The 19,025-nt window shown below is 37.7% G+C and overlaps 1 protein-coding gene across 1 annotated transcript in view; it reads right to left on the reverse strand.

Annotated features, from left to right (window-relative positions):
• Window positions 1–251: 251 nt before the first annotated feature.
• Window positions 252–19,025, reverse strand: part of EYS (EGF-like photoreceptor maintenance factor) — a 41,977-nt gene continuing 23,203 nt past the window's right edge. The window contains exons 2-4 of the mRNA XM_078851962.1: window positions 10,393–10,497; window positions 9,929–10,068; window positions 252–425 (exon numbers count right to left, since the gene is read on the reverse strand). Coding sequence (XP_078708088.1) covers window positions 252–425; window positions 9,929–10,068; window positions 10,393–10,497 — 419 coding nt within the window. The remainder of the gene's footprint in view (window positions 426–9,928; window positions 10,069–10,392; window positions 10,498–19,025) is intronic.

The following is a 19,025-nucleotide window of genomic DNA, read 5'->3' on the forward strand; positions in this document are numbered from 1 at the left end:
GAATGTATTTTAGTTCTTTTAGCCTGCTGTCAAGTAAAGATATGTACAGTTATGAGACCAGACTGTGAAATATTTCAATCTGAACAGTATATTTTTGAAGTTATTACAAGTTCGTGCCCATGACATTTTAAGATTTGAGGGAGGACAGGAATGCAATAGCAAATCACATTTTAATTTTAACAGGAGGGAATAATATTTCAGCTTTGCCTTTAGCCTGCACAAACTTCTATGCATACACTTAAAGTGTCATGTTAGTACCTGTATTCATTGATTCCATCTTCACAAGTGGCTCCATGCTGGCACCAGTTCTCTTCACAGTCATTAATGTTCTCCAGGCACGTTCGCCCAGTCCATCCAGGAGCACAGACACATTGAGAACTCTTGTTGTCCTCATCAAGGAAGCAGCTACCTCCATTTTCACATGACTAAAAGTGAGAATTACACACAAACAAGAAGAGGGTTTCATCTCTACGGGTTGTCCTTACCTAAGAAATTTGATTAAATAAACTGTTTTGGAAATAACTGGGAGTGTGACAGTTTTCTCTCACAACATGGTCAAAGACAAATCTCAGTGAATTAAAATATAAAGTGCAATGAAGATAAGCCAACATTTGAATCTATTGTTGTGTACAATGTTATGATACAGTGTAACTATACAGTTTGTTATAATTGGTTATAAACACACGTATTTTAGGTAAGATGACAAATAATAAAATAGCCTATTCTGTTAAATGTAGAAAATAAAAGCATTGCAGCCTGTAGCATAGCTATAATTTAACTTAGAATAAAGCTCTAGTCAGCAGATATGAACATTTTTGCTGGTTCGGTAATGATTAGCTAGAACAGTGGTTTTCAACCTTTTTTTCATTTGCAGACCCCTAAAAAATATTGAACAAAAAGTTGGAAATCTTAGACGTAGTCTGTGTACCCAGGGGTCTTCAGACCATAGCTTGGAAACCACTGAGCTAGAAGAAGCAAAAGGCTGTATGAGGAACAAAGGGCACACTTTAGAATATAAGTATTTGTTATGTTCTAAAATATGGGTATTAAAAAAAACCCTATGTGACTGAATGAGACAAGGACATCACATTTCATCTGTTTTTGGACTTAGAATTCTAATTGTTTTTTTTTTGGGGGGGGGGGGTTAAAATATATGTATCTTTGAAAGAACAAAACAAAACAAAGTAGTAATATAATTTTCAGATAGCCATGACATTTCTTGCTATGGTAAACCCTCTTTAAAATGAAGTTGCTGGTTTTGTTGAGAAAATAAGCCACCAGTCACTATAGACATAATATCGAACAGTTTGTCAGGAAGACTAATTCTCTAGCCAGCCACTGAATGTTGAAAGATCTATAGGCAATTTGAGGGATTCCTACTTTAGCTGGTCATTACAATGTGAAGACTGACAAATGTAACATATTAACATAATTTTGGGGGCATAGAAGGAGAAGCACTGAAACAGATGCGTAAGACTTTTTGAACCAAAATCTGCTCTTACTTAAACCAGGGCAACTCCACTGAACCTTAAGAGCAGAAATAGTTTCTTGCATGCACCTTTCTACATTTCTCTTGTGCTTAGTTGTTGGATACTCTGCTTTGAGTGGCAAGTAAAACTTAGCAGATACAAATATATCACCTACAGTATTATTTAATGAAAATGCAGGTTTGTGATGCTTAAAGGAAAATGTTTGTATGACTTGTGTATTCTGGATTTTCCAAGGGTTGTCAGGAAGAGGAATTAATATAATTCTATGACTATGCCAAAGAGGATGGCTCTAGACTGTTCTCAATGGTAGCAGATGACAGAACGAGGAGTAATGGTCTCAAGTTGCAGTGCGGGAGATTTAGATTGGATATTAGGAAAAACTTTTTCACTAAGAGGGTGGTGAAACATTGGAATGCGTTACCTAGGGAGGTGGTAGAATCTCCTTCCTTAGAGGTTTTTAAGGTCAGGCTTGACAAAGCCCTGGCTGGGATGATTTAACTGGGAATTGGTCCTGCTTCGAGCAGGGGGTTGGACTAGATGACCTTCAGGGGTCCCTTCCAACCCTGATATTCTATGATTCTATGATTCTATGATTCTATGACTAACCTTTAAAATTCTGCTAGTGTCTTCAATCTATCCTGTATATAGTTCTGAACCTGTTCTGATGCTTAGTAAATATTTTACAGGGTTGGCAAGGACTAGCACATTTTGCAATCTGCTGATTGTAAAAGATGAATAAATCTTGTTGGGGAAAAAATACTCTTTTTTTTTCTTTAAACAAAAAGGTTCATTCATTTTCCAATGTATCAAAGATCACCTGAGCTCTAGGAAGGAAATGTATCCTCTTTTCTTGTCAGTGTTTAAGTTTTAAGGTCTCTTTTCAGCTTCCATGCAAACTTAGCCTTCATAAAAATAGGAAAAACTATTTTTAAAAAATATGAAACTAAGGCTTTTCTTGCTAGTCTATTTTCATCTAAAGAAAATGGTGAATTGGGCTCTGCCAATGATCTATGTATCTCAGTTTGATTGAGTCTGAATCCATTTAAAATGTTATCAAGGTTTGTAGCAATAAAAATTCTTGCCGGAAATTCGCTATATTAATTTGTCTTTGATTAAGTTTTAAACTGACCTTAAAATTGGATCTTTTTGCTATGCTATTAGTGTTAAATACTGGAATTATGCTGGGCTCATTTCTCAATGTGACTACTCTTGATGGATGGAACTACTCAGCTTGAATAAAGTCGGTAGAATCAAGCCCTCTTTACAGTTATGGAAATATCTTTTCCCTTTTATATATAAATGTATATATCTTGCCCTTTTATTTTGTCTGGGTATTTCCTGAGGTTTTGCTAAATTTTCAAGTCTCTAAATGCTCTCTCCCACTCCCTTTGTTATTGGATCTCATATAAAATGTTTTCCTTGATTTCAAAGTTCATTATTGAATCATGCATCAGGAAATTATAAATAAAATGTTAAGAAAAGCAGAGTACGTTTGAATTTAGGAATAAAACAAAATATGAGGTCTTTATATCCCCAATATACCTTTATGAGGCTAGTCTACCCACTGGTGTTTCTCTATATTTGATCAGAGATAACAGCAGCATTATGAGTATAGTATATATGTGTGCAAGCGTGCTTCCTCACCAATTATAGAGTCCAAAACCTTAAGGCCAAAAGGTACTATTATGATCAGCTAGTCTGATCTCCTGCATATACCAGGCCAGACACTTTCACTCAGTGATTCCTGCATCAAGCCTGTAAACTCTGTTTGAGATAAAGCAGACCTTTCAGAAATATCTAATTTTGATTTAAAGACTCCAAATGATGGCGAGTCCATGATGTCCCTAGGTGAGTTGTTCAGTGGTTATCTTGGAATCCACTGACAATGAAAAGGAGTTAGGATCATTGCAAATTCCAACTGAACCTGAGCTCCCAGTGTGGTATTGTAGCTAAGGGGGCACAATTAAAAATGTGCACCTTATTTCTAGTCCGAATTTGAGTAACTTCATCTAGCTATTAGGTTGTGTACTGCCTTTTTCTGTTCAAATGAAGAGCTGACTAGTATCAGGAATCTATTCCCCATTTAGGTACTTGCAGACCATGAGCAAGCCATCTCTTAACGCTTCTCTTGGATAAACTAAATCGATTGAGCTCTTTTAGTCTCTTACTATAAAGCAGGTTTCCCACTTTTCAAATAATTCTTGTAGCTCTTTCCTGAACCGTTTCCACTCTGGCAAAATCCTTGCTGAAGCGTGGACTGGCCATAGAACTGAATACAGTATCCATGAATGGCTTTATCTAAAGGTAATAATACCACTTCCCTACTCCTGCTCTATACTCCCCTGCTCTTACAACCAAGGATCACATTTGTCCTCTTAGCTACAGCATTACCCTTGGAACTTATGTTCAGCTGGTACTTTCAATAACCCCTAAGTCCTATTTATTCTCACTGCATTCCAGGGCAATTACCCTCCAGTACATGTGACCTAAATTCTTTATTTCTAGATATATGACCTTGCATTTTACTGTATTAAATGTATATTGTTCAAATGAGCCTACCTTGACAACTGGCAACCTCCCTTTAATGTTCATTTAACAATCACATGATCCATAAGCCCCTAGCCTACAAACACTTACTCACATGAGTAACTTTCTGTATGTGAGAGGCTCCATTAAGCTAGTATGGGTACACTGACCCACTTGTACTAATAATCTATTCTAGCAACCTGCTTCAATGTTCTAGATTAGATACGGCTTCAACAAGAATTCCGATGGCACCTTGAAGACGAACAGATTTTTTTTTTTAAAATTACAGATACAGGCATAAATATATATTGGCACATGAAGAGAAGGGAGTTACCTTACAAGTGGAGAACTAATGTTGAAGGCCAATTCAGTCAGGGTGGATGTGATCCACCTCCCAATAATTGATGAGGAGCTGTCAATATCAAGAGAGGGAAAATTGCTTTTGTAGTGAGTCAGCCAATCCCAGTCCCTATTCAAACCCAAATTGATGGTGTTAAATTTGCAAATGAATTGTACCTCTGCAGTTTCTCTCTGAAGTCTGTTTTTAAAGGTTTTTTTTTTTGTTGAAGAATGGCTATTTTAAAATCTGTTATTGAGTGTCCAGGAAGATTGAAGTGTTCTCCTACTGGCTTTTGTATGTTCCTCATTCTTCATTCTTTGGCAGTGAGTTCCAGAGTCTAGGCCCATCTGGGCGATTGGGGGAATGGGATATGTTTTCCGCAGTTGCGTACCTCTCCATATCAGCTGACACTTTCATTGTTCCATTGGAATATATGTCTATGGTCTCCCTAGAGGGGAGTCAAGGCTTCATGCCCTGTCAGCTCTTGCACCCTCAGAGGCAGTTTCAGAAGGGAGTCCAAGTCAATGCCAGTTACAGTGGTGTTTTTTGTGATGTGGCTGCCTGGTGACACTGGGAACTAGACTGGGCTTATTTCCCAAGGGTTATCATATGGCAATGTCTTTTGGTGACTACCAACCTGGGCTGGATTCCAACCAGTTACCTAGAAGTGAAAGGCTCCAGATTCCATGACCAGTTCCCTGAGTCACCTGTTCCTCTGGGTGTGGCTTTACTTTCCATAGGAACTAAAAAAAGAGGATTGAAGGGTGGGGGAGGGGTTGTTAGGAAAGTTGTTCTTCAGTTAGATTTAAATCAGGACTGAGATCACAACTGAAACTGAGTAAAGGGGTATGAATTGCAGAGTGCACATAAATGTTGCATTCTAATTGCTGGTATGAAATAAAAAGTGCATAGTTCGCATAAACACAGTCCTCTTTCAAACAGGACTACACGTTAACATAGTCCTGTTTGAAAAAGGACTATGTTAATGGAAGCAAGCTACCTTTTAGTTCACACCATCAGCACCCACACAGAATAGTTCAGTGAAACATTTTGGTGCACTATGCAATCCATACTCCTGTAGCCTGCACTGCAGGGCAGTGCAGACAAGTCCTTATATCAGCAGTGGGCAACCTGCGGCCTGCACGCAGCCCATCAGGGTAATCTGCTGGCAGGCCGCAAGACAGTGTTTGCATTGACCGTCCCCAGGCACGGCTAGGCACGGCTACCCACAGCTCCCAGTGGCCGTGGTTTGCCGTTCCCGGCCAATGGGAGCTGCGGGAAGTAGCAGCCCATTGGCCACAGGTTGCCCACCACTGCCTTAGATTATTATACTCCAGTTTGGATAGAAACAGAAATAATTTTAGAAGGAATTGTTAAGATACTATTCAAATTGTTAAGATACTATTCAAATCACAAAAAGACCTCTATACAAATGGTTTTCTAACCCTTTCATTTTGCAAATTAAAACTAAATTCTGATATTCTTACACTCAGTAGTACCCATTAGACTACTTGTGGAGTAAAATACTATTAAGTATAAGTAAGGGTATCAAAATCTGCCCTTGATAAGAGTGAGATCATTTGATGAGCCACCTTTCCTCATTCCCCCAATACCAGAAACTTCCCAAGGCTTGTATATCAAAAATAAAGGTTTTTTTTAAATGCCTTGTTATGTGATAATGATAAAGAAATACAGGCAGTTACTTTTCTCTAAAACTGAACAAGAACATTTCTTACAATAAAGAAACAGTGTGATTCCCTACACAACTCTCTCTCTCTGTCTCTGCTTCACTGTCCAGTTTCTGCCAGGAAATTTCCCAGTCCACTTTGCCTGGCTTCCTGTTACAATTTTAATAAACAATATTGTCCCTTTTTATAGTAAACCCTAATCATATTATTGCAGATTATCTCATGCATTATCACTGCAAAGCCAATCTCATAGTTGTAGGCAGGGCAACCAAAAAATGCCATAAAGTGAAAATGATCCGTTAATTTGCCCTAGTTGGCAAGTGACGATATTCTCTTCAGGACTCATGGGAAACATAACGGGTAGAAAGCAGGATTCTGTTTGTTTTTTTCTTCAAGAAATGAAACAAATGTTTACCTTTTTGCTGTCTTTTACCTCTGATCCCAGACAATGAAATAAATATCCATCCTCAAATTGAGAAATGGTCTTGGATTATAAACTCAGTATGTCATGACAATGTATAGAAATATACAGAAAATACCTTTTTTCCAGAAAGTTATAGTGGTTGCTGGCGGTGTCTAAAACTTATGCCTACAATGAAAACTGACTGAGCTACTACCTTTATTCAGAGATTTTCATCCTAAATTTGCAGAACTGCAGAAGTAAAATTCATTTGCAAATTTAACACCCTTTGGGTTTGAATAGGGACTGGGAGTGGCTGACTCATTACAAAAGCAGCTTTGCCTCTCCTGGAATTGACACCTCCTCATCAATTACTGGGAGTGGACTACATTCACCATGATTGATTTGGCCCTGTCAACACTGTTTCTCCACTTGAGAGGTAACTTCTCTTCATGTGTCAGTATATAATGCCTGCATCTGTAATTTTCACTTCATGCATCTGAAGAAGTGTTTTTTTACCAATGAAAGCTCATGCCCAAATAAAACTGTTAGTCTTTAAGGTGCCACCGGAATCCTTGTTGTTTTTGTGGATACAGACTAACACAGCTACCCCCTGATACTTCATCCTAAAGTGTGTCTCAAACTACAGTCCTGAAGTTTTAAAATTCCACCTGTTATTCAGAGGATATCTGTCCCCGCAAAGGTGGATTACGTAATCCCCATAAATGATAGTCAGGGCAGGTAGAATGTTAAGGTTCCATGTCTGTACGAGTATTGTATAATAGCACTAAAATACCAACCTTCTCTGGGGTAGAATGGCCCAAGCTAAAATCCCACACAATTTGAAAGTATAAATTGTTAATCTTTTATAACCACAACAGTCCTTGTAGCAGCCCAGTGTACTACAGAAGGTGAATACCATGTTTGAACATATTTAGACTTTAGGGTTTATAATTAGTTCATACTTTAAACAAAAAAATGTAGTTCTACTTTGAAAAGTGGCTCCTAAATTGAAACAAAAAAATCTACACCCATTGACCGTGTCTCATTGAAACCAGATCAAATTTGTTTTGCTTACATTGCAAGTATAGCTTTTTTCTAAATGTCAGACCTGCAAAGCCAACCAGGAATCTAAAAGCCAAGCCATGTTATTTCTGGCTCATACATCACCAGTAATAAACATTCTGCCCACAGAAGAATTATTTGTATGGGGGACAAGTCTGAGATAAATCAGAAAAGCCATTTTTTGAAAAATGGGTGGGTTTTAGTTTTTGAAAACCATTCTTTTTCCCCACTTATAACTCAAAAATGACAGGTTTCAGAGTAGCAGCCGTGTTAGTCTGTATCCGCAAAAAGAAAAGGAGGATGTGTGGCACCTTAAAATTTATTTGAGCATAAGCTAGTTGGTTTACCGTTATCCCTAGGGCCCCTGGGCTGGGACCCGGAGTAGAGGGCGGGCCCAGGTCCCTCCCTTTCCACTCCCCTCCTCTAGGACACTAGTGGGGCAGTTAATACCCCAGTTCAGGGGCAAGAAATGGTGCCCTGAAACCCCCCCGCACCCCCAGAAGAGAAAGCGCAAGACCAATCATAGTAGTGCCGGCAATTTGCCACTATATATATATATATATATATATATATATATATATATATATATATATATAATTTCATTCATACCTACAAAAAGAAATAATGGCTTTAAATGTTTAAGAAATTATTTAATTTAATTCCTTAATGGAAATTGTAGCATCACTTACAATATTACTAACACTACACCAAAGACCGTTCAGAGTTTTTTAAGTCATTTTCATGAAGCAAATGATATTAATTTACCGATCTCTGCACTAAGGAGTTGAGCAAAAAGAAAATGTATCTCATACTTTCTTTTTATTTCTGTTTTCTTTCACCTTAGAGAAAACAGTAGTTTATTACATTATGACCAAATTAAATGCCTCATACAATATATATATACAGTCCACATAAATTTATGACTGTCTCTGTAATGTTTGTATGAATAAATTAGATATGTCTTAAGGCTTTTAAGGAAATATTACAATAAAATGTTTTAGTAGCTCCCATCAGCATCCTTGGCACATCATCACTTCCCATCCTAACTAGTCATAATGATTATTGCATCATTATAGTGTTATGCAAGGTACAGTAAATTTGCACTCAGTATAGCACTTTAAATCATAAAAATATTAAAATTTACCAGATGCTGAACAATTTAAATTTAAACCTTTAAGGCAGTAAGTATTTCTGTGTTATATTTCATATTCATTGGTGAATGTGGTACCCATGGACTTCAAGGTAAAATAAATGTTGATTGCTTCTTTGTAAATGCATTGCCTGCTTTGTACAGTATATTTTTGTGGTAAGTATATTTCAGTAAAATAATTGACTACATCAAATCTTTTTAAGCACAGGTTATCATGTCTGGGCAGCTGTTTGAAATGACTAGGACACAAACATTGTTTTTCAAATAAATATCATTATGAAAAATACAATAGAATTTTATTTCCTCCAATAAAATATCCTAAAAATTGAAAATAAGGGCCCAGGACTGCAGCTCTTTGTTATGTGAATAAATTTTAGTCACACAAATAGTTCTATTGAATGGACTACTCATATGAGTAAACAGTTTCAAGATCTCATCACATCTTTCTTTAGAAATGGGTTGAGTCATTTTTACAACAGAGTTTGTAATGGTATTGAAAATAGCCAAGTAAATATACAGTTGTCCTGTAGTACAGAAAGGAAAAAAAAAAAAAGAGAAGAAATTCTGTCATAATTTACACCAATTCAATTGACTGCTGAGCCTTTAAAGTCAGATCAGTATATCTTGCAGGTATTTACATGGTCTTGTACATACCATGTACATACCTGTACATACCATGTACATGGTCATGGTTTCTTTATATTGTCTAACTCAATGTGTAGCACTCTAGCCTCTGGACCAAATGATCCTGAATACAATTTCTACACGTGGAATCAGTCTGACGGCTAATACTAGCACTGGAGTGCGGGGGCAACGGTAGTATGATCATTTGGCTACCATGCTGAACTGAGGCTTCTTCCACACATTCATTGTCCAAACAGATGCATAGGATTCCATTGTACTTTTTGAATATGAATTGGGGATTACTCTCTTCCCCTGGGAAGCATTTCCTCACATAACAACAATGGATTCTAATACCTTAAGTGTTTGGGAGTGATTTCTGGGTTCATAATGGATAATATATTTGCCTGAACAGTCATTGCATTACTATTATATAACTCATTACTTCATAAAATATTTTGAGATACTCTGAATGTGAACCAAATTTAATTCAATCCTATACATGCAGGTTCTTAGTACTTACAATGAGAATTTCTATGTTTTTTTTTTTTATAAATTTATAATATTTTCAACTACCATTACTTGATTGTGGTTTTATAATATTTTATTTTCATAAAGTATTGGGGTGAACATATTACTTTATCTTACCTCTATATTTTCAATACATGGTAACAAACATGTATAATTAAGTCCATGAGGTCTGTCCACACACAGTTCCTCTGAGGTGCAGCTTATATTGTAGAATAAGCAGGCATCGATATCCAGTTCACATTTTTCACCTTCAAATCCTATACCATACAAAGAGAAAATTTTTAATCACAGTTTATTCACATACATTGACATTGGGGCTAGCCATGACGCTAGTAGTTAACATAACTCTAGGAGTAATTGGACCATTTTATGTTTCGAAAAGGACACTTCAAACAAAGCATGAAAGGAGAGTCTGCAAAAAATTATGCATTGTATAACGATGTATTAAGTCAAGCTGTGTGGCCACTTCTATATAAGGAAATGATTGAAAGAGAATTTAAATAGGTGAATTAAATTAAATTAAATTTTCTCATTTAATATTGGTGTTACTAAAGAAGTACAATTTATCTGGAATGACTTACCCATGAGGCAGGTACACTTAAAATGGCCTATGGAATCAATGCATGTTCCTCCGTGTTTACATGGATTGGAACCACACTCATCAATTTCCATCTCACAGAACACTCCTGGGTAAAAATCCAAAAAGATTGTTTATTTCCCCCTAAAAAATGTTAGGGATGATGAACAGATTCTTAATAAATAAAATATCAAACCGGGACAAATAGTTTACAGAATAAAATATTTAAGGTTTTAAACAGTCAAAAAAAACAGTGGAATATTGACTAGAACCTAAGGACTTAATCTTGTAAGGATCCAAGAGCCCTCACCTCCTATTGACTGGAAAAGTGTTCCATGCTTTACAGAATAAGTCTCTGTGTTTGTACAGCACCTAGCTGTCTTAAGCTCTATGATCATACAAATAGTAAATAATAACAATGCTCTCCAGTCTCTCTGAAGCAGCTCTTAGGATCATTCCATTAGCTGATTAAGGCTTTATCAGCACTAAGAAGTAACAGCATTAGCAACTGCCACTTGGTAAAGCCACCTAGAGAAGAGAGAAGCACCCAAATCATGGAGTGCCAGGGTTCAGCTAACAACAGGACTGTCAGCTCTACCTGGGTCAGGAAAAAGCCATAAAAGAATGTTACAATGTAAACACAGAAATTGTAACTCTGTGTAAATGGGGTTTCAAAATGCATTTTCCATATGTTATTTACCAGAAGTAAAATGAAGGGAAAACTTCATAAAAACTAGGGGGGGGGAGGGGGAGGGAATCTACCTGATAAGCATCACTGCAAAATATGCAACATTAAACTACTTTCTGGAAACTCTAGTACTTCTCTCAGCTTTGCACCACTCTTCCTCACTCCCCCCCACCCCACCCTTTAAAATTGTGCTGCACTTTTGCATCGTCAGAAGCAGAGCAGATGATAAAAATGCAAAATCTTTGGCTTAAGTATGTGGGAAAAAAATCTAAGAATATTCTCCCACACCCAGGCAAAAGTTTCAGTCATTCAGAGGATATCAGTAACCAAAGGTGTTACTATACTCTAACCTAATTTACTGAGAAATCAGATAGCAAACACCAATGATTTTCTTAAAGTGAGTTACCAAGTTAAAAACTATTCATGCAAAAAGTTCACAAACGAAATACTACCATGAAAAAATGCTGCTCTGTACTCAAATATAGTATATTTCTGGAGCTGATATTGCGTTAAAAAGTTGTATTTTAGTTATGGTGAAATTCAGCTCCATGCATAGGATCAACACATGTTCTAGACCCAGTTTAAAACCCAGTTAGCATGGTCCTTTAGCTTTGTGCTGGCCTGCTTCATTGGGATGAATCTGATCTTTAATTAATTTAATCTTAATGATAGAGCTGTTTGAAAAAATAGGGTTTTATTTAAAGGAAAATGTTAATGAAAGTGGCAGAAAATTGTCATTTTTCCAAGTAAAATTTCATCTTTAAAAAGCATGACAACTTTTATAGCCAAAAGTCCAATTTTTGTTTTTAGCTTTTTGACAAACGTTGATATTCCCAGAGAAAGCAGACTTTTTGTGAAAAAGAAAAATGCATACCCAAAACCTCATTTTTTTCCATCCAACACAGTTCAGACAGGAAAACTTCTACTAGTCCTACTTAAATATTCACATTTGTATGGAAGTGTACATGCCCACTGGACCACAGGGAGTAATTTCTTTTTTATGTCTGTGTAAAATAATATTTTTCTATCATCTTCCAAATATGGACAAGTATATTTTTGTACTTGGTGTGGTAAAATTTTGTTTCAAATTTGCAAGGCTGATATAAAGGGATTGGAGGAAAACATAAATATCTGAATGACACAGATAAAACAGGAAGGCTATGCTTGATTATACTGTGAGATGTTGATTTTATTTTTTCCTTTAAGGCTTATTCTGTGAGGTAGGCAGTTATACGAAGGATAGAACAATCTACTCAAAAATGAGAGCAAGTAACCCAAAAGACATTCAGGGTCAAGTGTAAAGTTTGACAAATTCCAAATCTGAAATGATATTTATAAAGTGAAATTCATGTAACATTCATGACATTCAAAACTGAAATTAAAATAAAATAAAATAGACACAATCATTTGATTTCACTCAAAAGCAAAGTAGTAAGAAGGGGTGAAGAAAGGGAGTAAGAAGAAAAGCTCAGAAATTCAACATGTTGTGAAAAAGAAAAAAAAAATGTTCCATTTCAAACCCTGCAAAATGTAAAACAAATTTAAAAAAATGGTTTGTTTTTGTGGAATTGTTTTTTTTAAATGTTCTGATCAGCTCTTTTTTATGACTATGTTGCTCTGTAGTGCTTGCCCTTTAGAGAACATAAGTTAACAATCTGTGAAATTGGCGGGGGAGGGTGTGGTAATTATCCGAGGTTCCATTTCAGCAAAGCATTTAAGAATGTGCTTAAGTCAATCCTTCTTCAGCAAAGCACTTAAGATCATTCTTAATGGACTGTTGAGTAAAGGCCTGAAGTTTTAGCTGTTATAGACTCCTGGGAGTGTGAGGAGGAATTAACCTATTAGGGCCCTGATCACTTTTAGATAGAAAAAACATACAAGCCCAATGTATTTCACTAACACGATATTTAGCGTAGGCTATAGCCAAGGGTGAAAGTAAGTCTAGAGACTTATCGGTACGGGGCTGGGCTGGGGCCGGCTCTGGTCCCCGGAAGGGGCGGGGCCTTGGGCAGAAGGGGTGGGTCTGGGGGAGGTCAGAGCCAGCCCCGGCCCACCCTGTACTGGGAAGTGCCTCCTTCCCCCTCTCCTGGGTAACAGTGGCAGCCGGGGGCTCTGGCGGCAGTTTAAAGGGCCCTGGGTGGTAACGGCTGGAGCCCCACTGCCTGAGCCCTGGGGTAGTGGCGGTGGGGCTGGGGCGGCAATTTAAAGGGCCCGGGGCGGTAATGGCTGGAGCCCTGGGCCCTTTAAATCATCCCCGGAGCCCCGCCGCTGCTTCCCCAGGGCTCTGGCAGCAGGGTTCCGGGAATGGAGCTCTAGCCGCCACTACCACCCCAGGCCCTTTAAATAGTCCCCGGAGCCTGCCAAAGCCCTGGGGAAGTGATGGCAGGGCTCCGGGGATGATTTAAAGGGCCCAGAGATCGGTCGCCACTACCACCCGAGCCCTTTAAATTGCCGCCCCAGCCCCACTGCCACTACCCAGCCACTGCTGGGAGCTGCAGACCCTTTAAATTGTGCCTGGGGAAACTGATCTACCCCGGTACGGCGCACCGGCTCTTTCCGGTACGCAGTACCGGGGCGTACCGGCTTACTTTCACCTTTGGCTATAGCTATACACACAGAGAGTACACGAAACAGTTACCAGCCTGCATCACACAAGGCAGCAAGCAGCTGGAAATGGCAAACAGGCAGACAAAAGCTGTCAAGCCACCAAAGAGTTTTCTCAGCTGCAGTACTACAATACTTGGACTTCTGTAACATCATTCATTTTAATTTATAAAACGAAAGCTATTTTGGCAAGTTCTGCTATAGCTTTCCCACTTCAAGATTTAGGATTTTGTTCTCTGGTTTTATAATAATCACATGTCACATCCCATTAGATTAAAATACACACACAAAGCCATTACTTTTCTGCCCATTTATGTCAAGAAGCTAACAGTAGTATTATTTATACTTTATCTCTTTCAAAGAAAATCAGCTCTCTGGAGAATGAAGTGAGCAGACAGTATGAAACTCGCTTTGAAACTGAAGCCAAAAGGTGAAAAGATCATTGAACCCGATTGCTTCAGAATAAGACACACAGCTGGCTAACCAACATTATGAACCTCAAAAAACCTAGACAGCTGCACATAAACCATTATTAATTCAGTTACGCTTCGCCCACGTCTCCATGTAATGTAGAACTTAGTTTCACTTTCAGCCATTTCTGTCTGTATCATATTAAGGGTTTAATTTAACTGTGAACAAAACAAGCTAGAGATGTGCTATATAGGCAATCCACTCCCACAGCCCACAAAATATTAATGAGCTGCTGAACACAGGCTGCTAGCTGTGGTGCTAACAAATGCAATTTGCTATATGATATTCAGGTTAGCAGCCATGTGAGTAAAATCCTTCTATGAGAGCACTTCATCTTCAGTCTTTTGAAACAAATACTAAAAGTATTCACTTTTTCTGGAAATTGATTCCTTTGATCAATGTTTTGAAGGGGAAAAAAACATTATCTTGAAAACTCCTCAGCTAGTGCGATTAATGAAAATGTGAGTGAAGACCAACAAGGTTTCCTCCCAGCAATATAGTGGAATTCTTTTGCTTCCATCAGTGCCGTAATTTCCGGGTGTTCACTGTAAAGAATCCTTTATTATTTGTGTGTTATATGCACTGATGGAAGATAAATCAGTCATATAATCCTTCAGGGCAAATATTGCCCTTTTTCTGCATTTGTACAGCACCCTACATAATGGGGTCCTAATCCCAGTTGGAGCCTTTACCACAAAATATAACTCTTTACTGCTACTACTTCATTTTACAAATTGTGTAAGTAGTGATTGAGTTAAGTGGTCCACTATTCCATGTGCAGAATTTACCTCTGCGGCCACTAAACATTGTATCATTGATATGAATAATGCCTTAGCCATGGAACGGGCATCCAGTAACCTTTTTTAAAAAAAAACTTTTTTGAGGGGAATTACACCTGTGTACTCTAATCCATATTTGACCAAGACCACAGCTTGAAATAGGTTCTGATGGGTATTAAATTCTTTTAAAAACAATGCTATTTTTATGAAAAGTTTTTGATGGTCCCCAGTAGTCAGGATTTCCTTTTCAGATGCAATCCAAAATTCTCCATATCACTGTATGGAGGCATTGCTTCATCACTGATTTGAAGAGAAGAAATCTACTGAATCACCAAGATCACTTCCTAAATTACCTGAAATTTTTTAGAGGTCTCCCATTCAAAGATCAATCAACCCAACCTTGCTTAACCTGCAAGGTTTAACAATCCAATACATAAACTAAAACTAAATGAACTCTTAATGATCAAAAAGAAAAGGAGGACTTGTGGCACCTTAGAGACTAACAAATTTATTTGAGCATAATCTTTTGTGAGCTACAGCTCACTTCATTGGATGCATTCAGTGGAAAATACAGTGGGGAGATTTATATACACAGAGAACATGAAACAATAGGTGTTACCATACACACTGTAACAAGAGTGATCACTTAAGGTGAGCTATTACCAGCAGGAGAGCAGGGGGGAAAAAACCTTTTGTAGTGATAATCAAGGTGGGCCATTTCCAGCAGTTGACAAGAATGTCTGAAGAACGCGGGGGGGGGGAGGGGTTGGGGGAAGGAGGAGGAATAAACATGGGGAAATAGTTTTACTTTGTGTAGTGACCCATCCACTCCCAGTCTTTATTCAAGCCTAAGATAATTGTATCCACTTTACCAAATAATTCCAATTCAGCATTCTCTCGTTGGAGTCTGTTTTTGAAGTTTTTTTGTTGAAAAATTGCAACTTTTAGGTCTGTAATTGAGTGATCAAAGAGATTGAAGTGTTCTCCGACTGGTTTTTGAATGTTATAATTCTTGACATCTGATTTGTGTCCATTTATTCTTTTACGTAGAGACTGTCCAGTTTGGCCAATGTACATGGTAGAGGGGCACTGAGTTTCAGTTTGGTCGTTGTGATTGGAGATGGTTCCTATTTCCAGCGAAGGCTATTCCTTTTGATATACAAGCAGATGATTAAAAGAGGGCAAGCTGTTTCCCTCAGAGATATTTTCCCAATGGAAGTTTATGTAGGCTGATCACAGGAACTCTTAAAGAAGAATATTATTGAATTATGAAATCTGTAAAGGTGGTAAGCAATTATTTTTCATATCAGAATGCTATCCTTCAGCAGCTGATTTGTGATTTAAAAAACTTTTTTTTCTGTTTTTGTCTCCTTTTTTTAATTAGTTGTTTCTTTAAAATGGTTTGCAAAACTCTTAGCACAGTTCCAGCATCTTGACTTTTTCTTTTATTTAATTTTAATATTGGCATGCTGTTTAAATTTGTATTCTTGATAATATCTTATTTTTTCTCAGTAGGAGGGATTCCAAGAGATAAACACAAGGAAAATGTAACACTAATGATTTGCTAATGATGGGATTATACTGATTAGGATCTAAATTAGAGGGATAAGATGTTATCTGCGCATACTAAAAAATTTACAGGAGATGCAGATGACTATTTGGGGGTTGGAAACGATTGGCTGCTAAATACTCCACAGTGAATAGCACACATATTACCTACTAGTTATGCAAAGTAAGCACATCTAAACTTTAACACAATCACATTCTCATGCAAATAAACATTAGTATGTTAATTCCTAACCTGTAACCACTTATTATCTTTTCCTCATCTAGAACTGGATTCAAAGCCTATGAAAATCAATAGAAAAACTCATACTGACTGTAAAAAGAAAAGGAGTACTTGTGGCACCTTAGAGACTAACAAATTTATTTGAGCATAAGCTTTCATGAGCTACAGCTTACTTCATTGGATGCATTCAGTGGAAAATACTGTGGGGATATTTATATACACAGAGAACATGAAACAATGGGTGTTACCATACACACTGTAATGAGAGTGATCACTTAAGGTGAGCTACCACCAGCAGGAGAGCGGGGGAGAGGGGGGGAACCTTTTGTAGTGATAATCAAAGTGGGCCATTTCCAGCAGTTGACAAGAACGTGTGAGTAACAGTGGGGGTTGAAGGGGGGAATAAACATGGGGAAATAGTTTTACTTTATAAACATGGAGAAATAGTTTTACTTTGTGTAATGACCCATCCACTCCCAGTCTCTATTCAAGCCTAAGTTAATTGTATCCAGTTTGCAAATTAATTCCAATTCAGCACTCTCTCGTTGGAGTCTGTTTCTGAAGTCTTTTTATTGAAGAATTGCCACTTTTAGGTCTGTAATGGAGTGACCAGAGAGATTGAAGTGTTCTCCCACTGGTTTTTGAATGTTATAATTCTTGACGTCTGATTTGTGTCCATTTATTCTTTTACGTAGAGACTGTCCAGTTTGACCAATGTACACGGCAGAGGGGCATTGCTGGCACATGATGGCATATATCACATTGGTAGATGTGAAGGTGAACAAACCTCTGATAGTGTGGCTGGTGTGATTTGGCCCTATGATGGTGTCTCCTGAATAGATATGTGGACGCAGTTGGCAACGGGCTTTGTTGCAAGGATAGGTTCCTGGGTTAGTGGTTCTGTTGTCTGGTGTGTGGTTGCTGGTGAGTATTTGTTTCAGGCTGGGGAGCTGTCTGTAAGCAAGGACTGTCCTGTCTCCCAAGATCTCTGAGAGTGATGGGTCGTCCTTCAGGATAGGTTGTAGATCCCTGATGATGCGTTGGAGAGGTTTTAGTTGGGGGCTGAAGGTGATGGCTAGTGGCGTTCTGTTATTTTCTTTGTTGGGTCTGTCCTGTAGTAGGTGACTTCTGGGTAGTCTTCTGGCTCTATCAATCTGTTTCTTCACTTCAGCAGGTGGGTATTGTAGTTGTAAGAATGCTTGATAGAGATCTTGTAGGTGTTTGACTCTGTCTGAGGGGTTGGAGCAAATGCGGTTGTATCGTAGAGCTTGGCTGTAGACCATGTATCGTGTGGTGTGGTCTGGATGAAAGCTGGAGGCATGTAGGTAGGAATAGCAGTCTGTAGTGAATTTTGTATCAGGCCTCAAATGCCTACAGTTACATGAATTATAAGGAGAGATACAATCCCAAGTACAATAAACACACACAAATGTTTTTACCATTTCCCAGTTTAGAGTCAAATATATTATTCAAGAACTTGTAAAAGTCTTTTACTTGACCATTTCTTTAGCGACAAATTCTCTCCTCTAAGTCACTTTGAGATGAGCCCTTTTAAATAATTTGGTGCCTGTTGTATTAGTCAAGAGTTATGATGCAGCTGAATGTTCTGGAAAGTCCGGTTTGGCTCCTGACACTATAATAAATTATCTGTCCTCCTTCTGGATCTATCCATAACTTTGCTAGTGATCTGGTCTTACACAATGAACACTTGGCCAAATTAGTCAGCTCTCTCTCTCTCTCTCTCTCTCTCTTCAGCAGGTTCTTTTATTCTCTCCTCAATTGCTTTTTCCACAATACTGTTCATATGACTTTTATCAAACATTCTGTACCTGTCCATAAAAACCAAGATAGCAAACCACAGGCCAATTTCCTCATTATACTAAGACAATATGTCCTTCTCAAGGACAATAAATGCCATGTGAATCTGCCAAGGACCTGTAAACAACTTTTAAAGATATATACAGTTGATCTAGTTGGAAAATGGTAAATATTTTCCCCAAAAATATTCAAGAAAAATTAAAGTGTGTGGGTTTTTTGTTTTGGTTTGGTTTGGGGTTTTTTTGCAAATTGTCATTGAAATTTTCTTTTTGCTTGCCTTTTTTCCAGTTTTTTGTCAAACCAGAAAATTTCAAATAAAAAAAAAATTCACGAAGAAAAAGATCATTTTTCATCATTGTCATAAAAAAAAGTTTTCCCAGGAAATTTGTGACTACCTCTAATATACAGTACTAAACCAGATATGAAAATACTTGCTTTGTGATTGACAAGGGTTAATAATTATAAACTTAGTTATATTTATTTGAGAA

The sequence above is a fragment of the Lepidochelys kempii genome, chromosome 3, assembly GCF_965140285.1.
Source record: "Lepidochelys kempii isolate rLepKem1 chromosome 3, rLepKem1.hap1, whole genome shotgun sequence".
Lineage (NCBI taxonomy): Eukaryota > Metazoa > Chordata > Testudines > Cheloniidae > Lepidochelys > Lepidochelys kempii.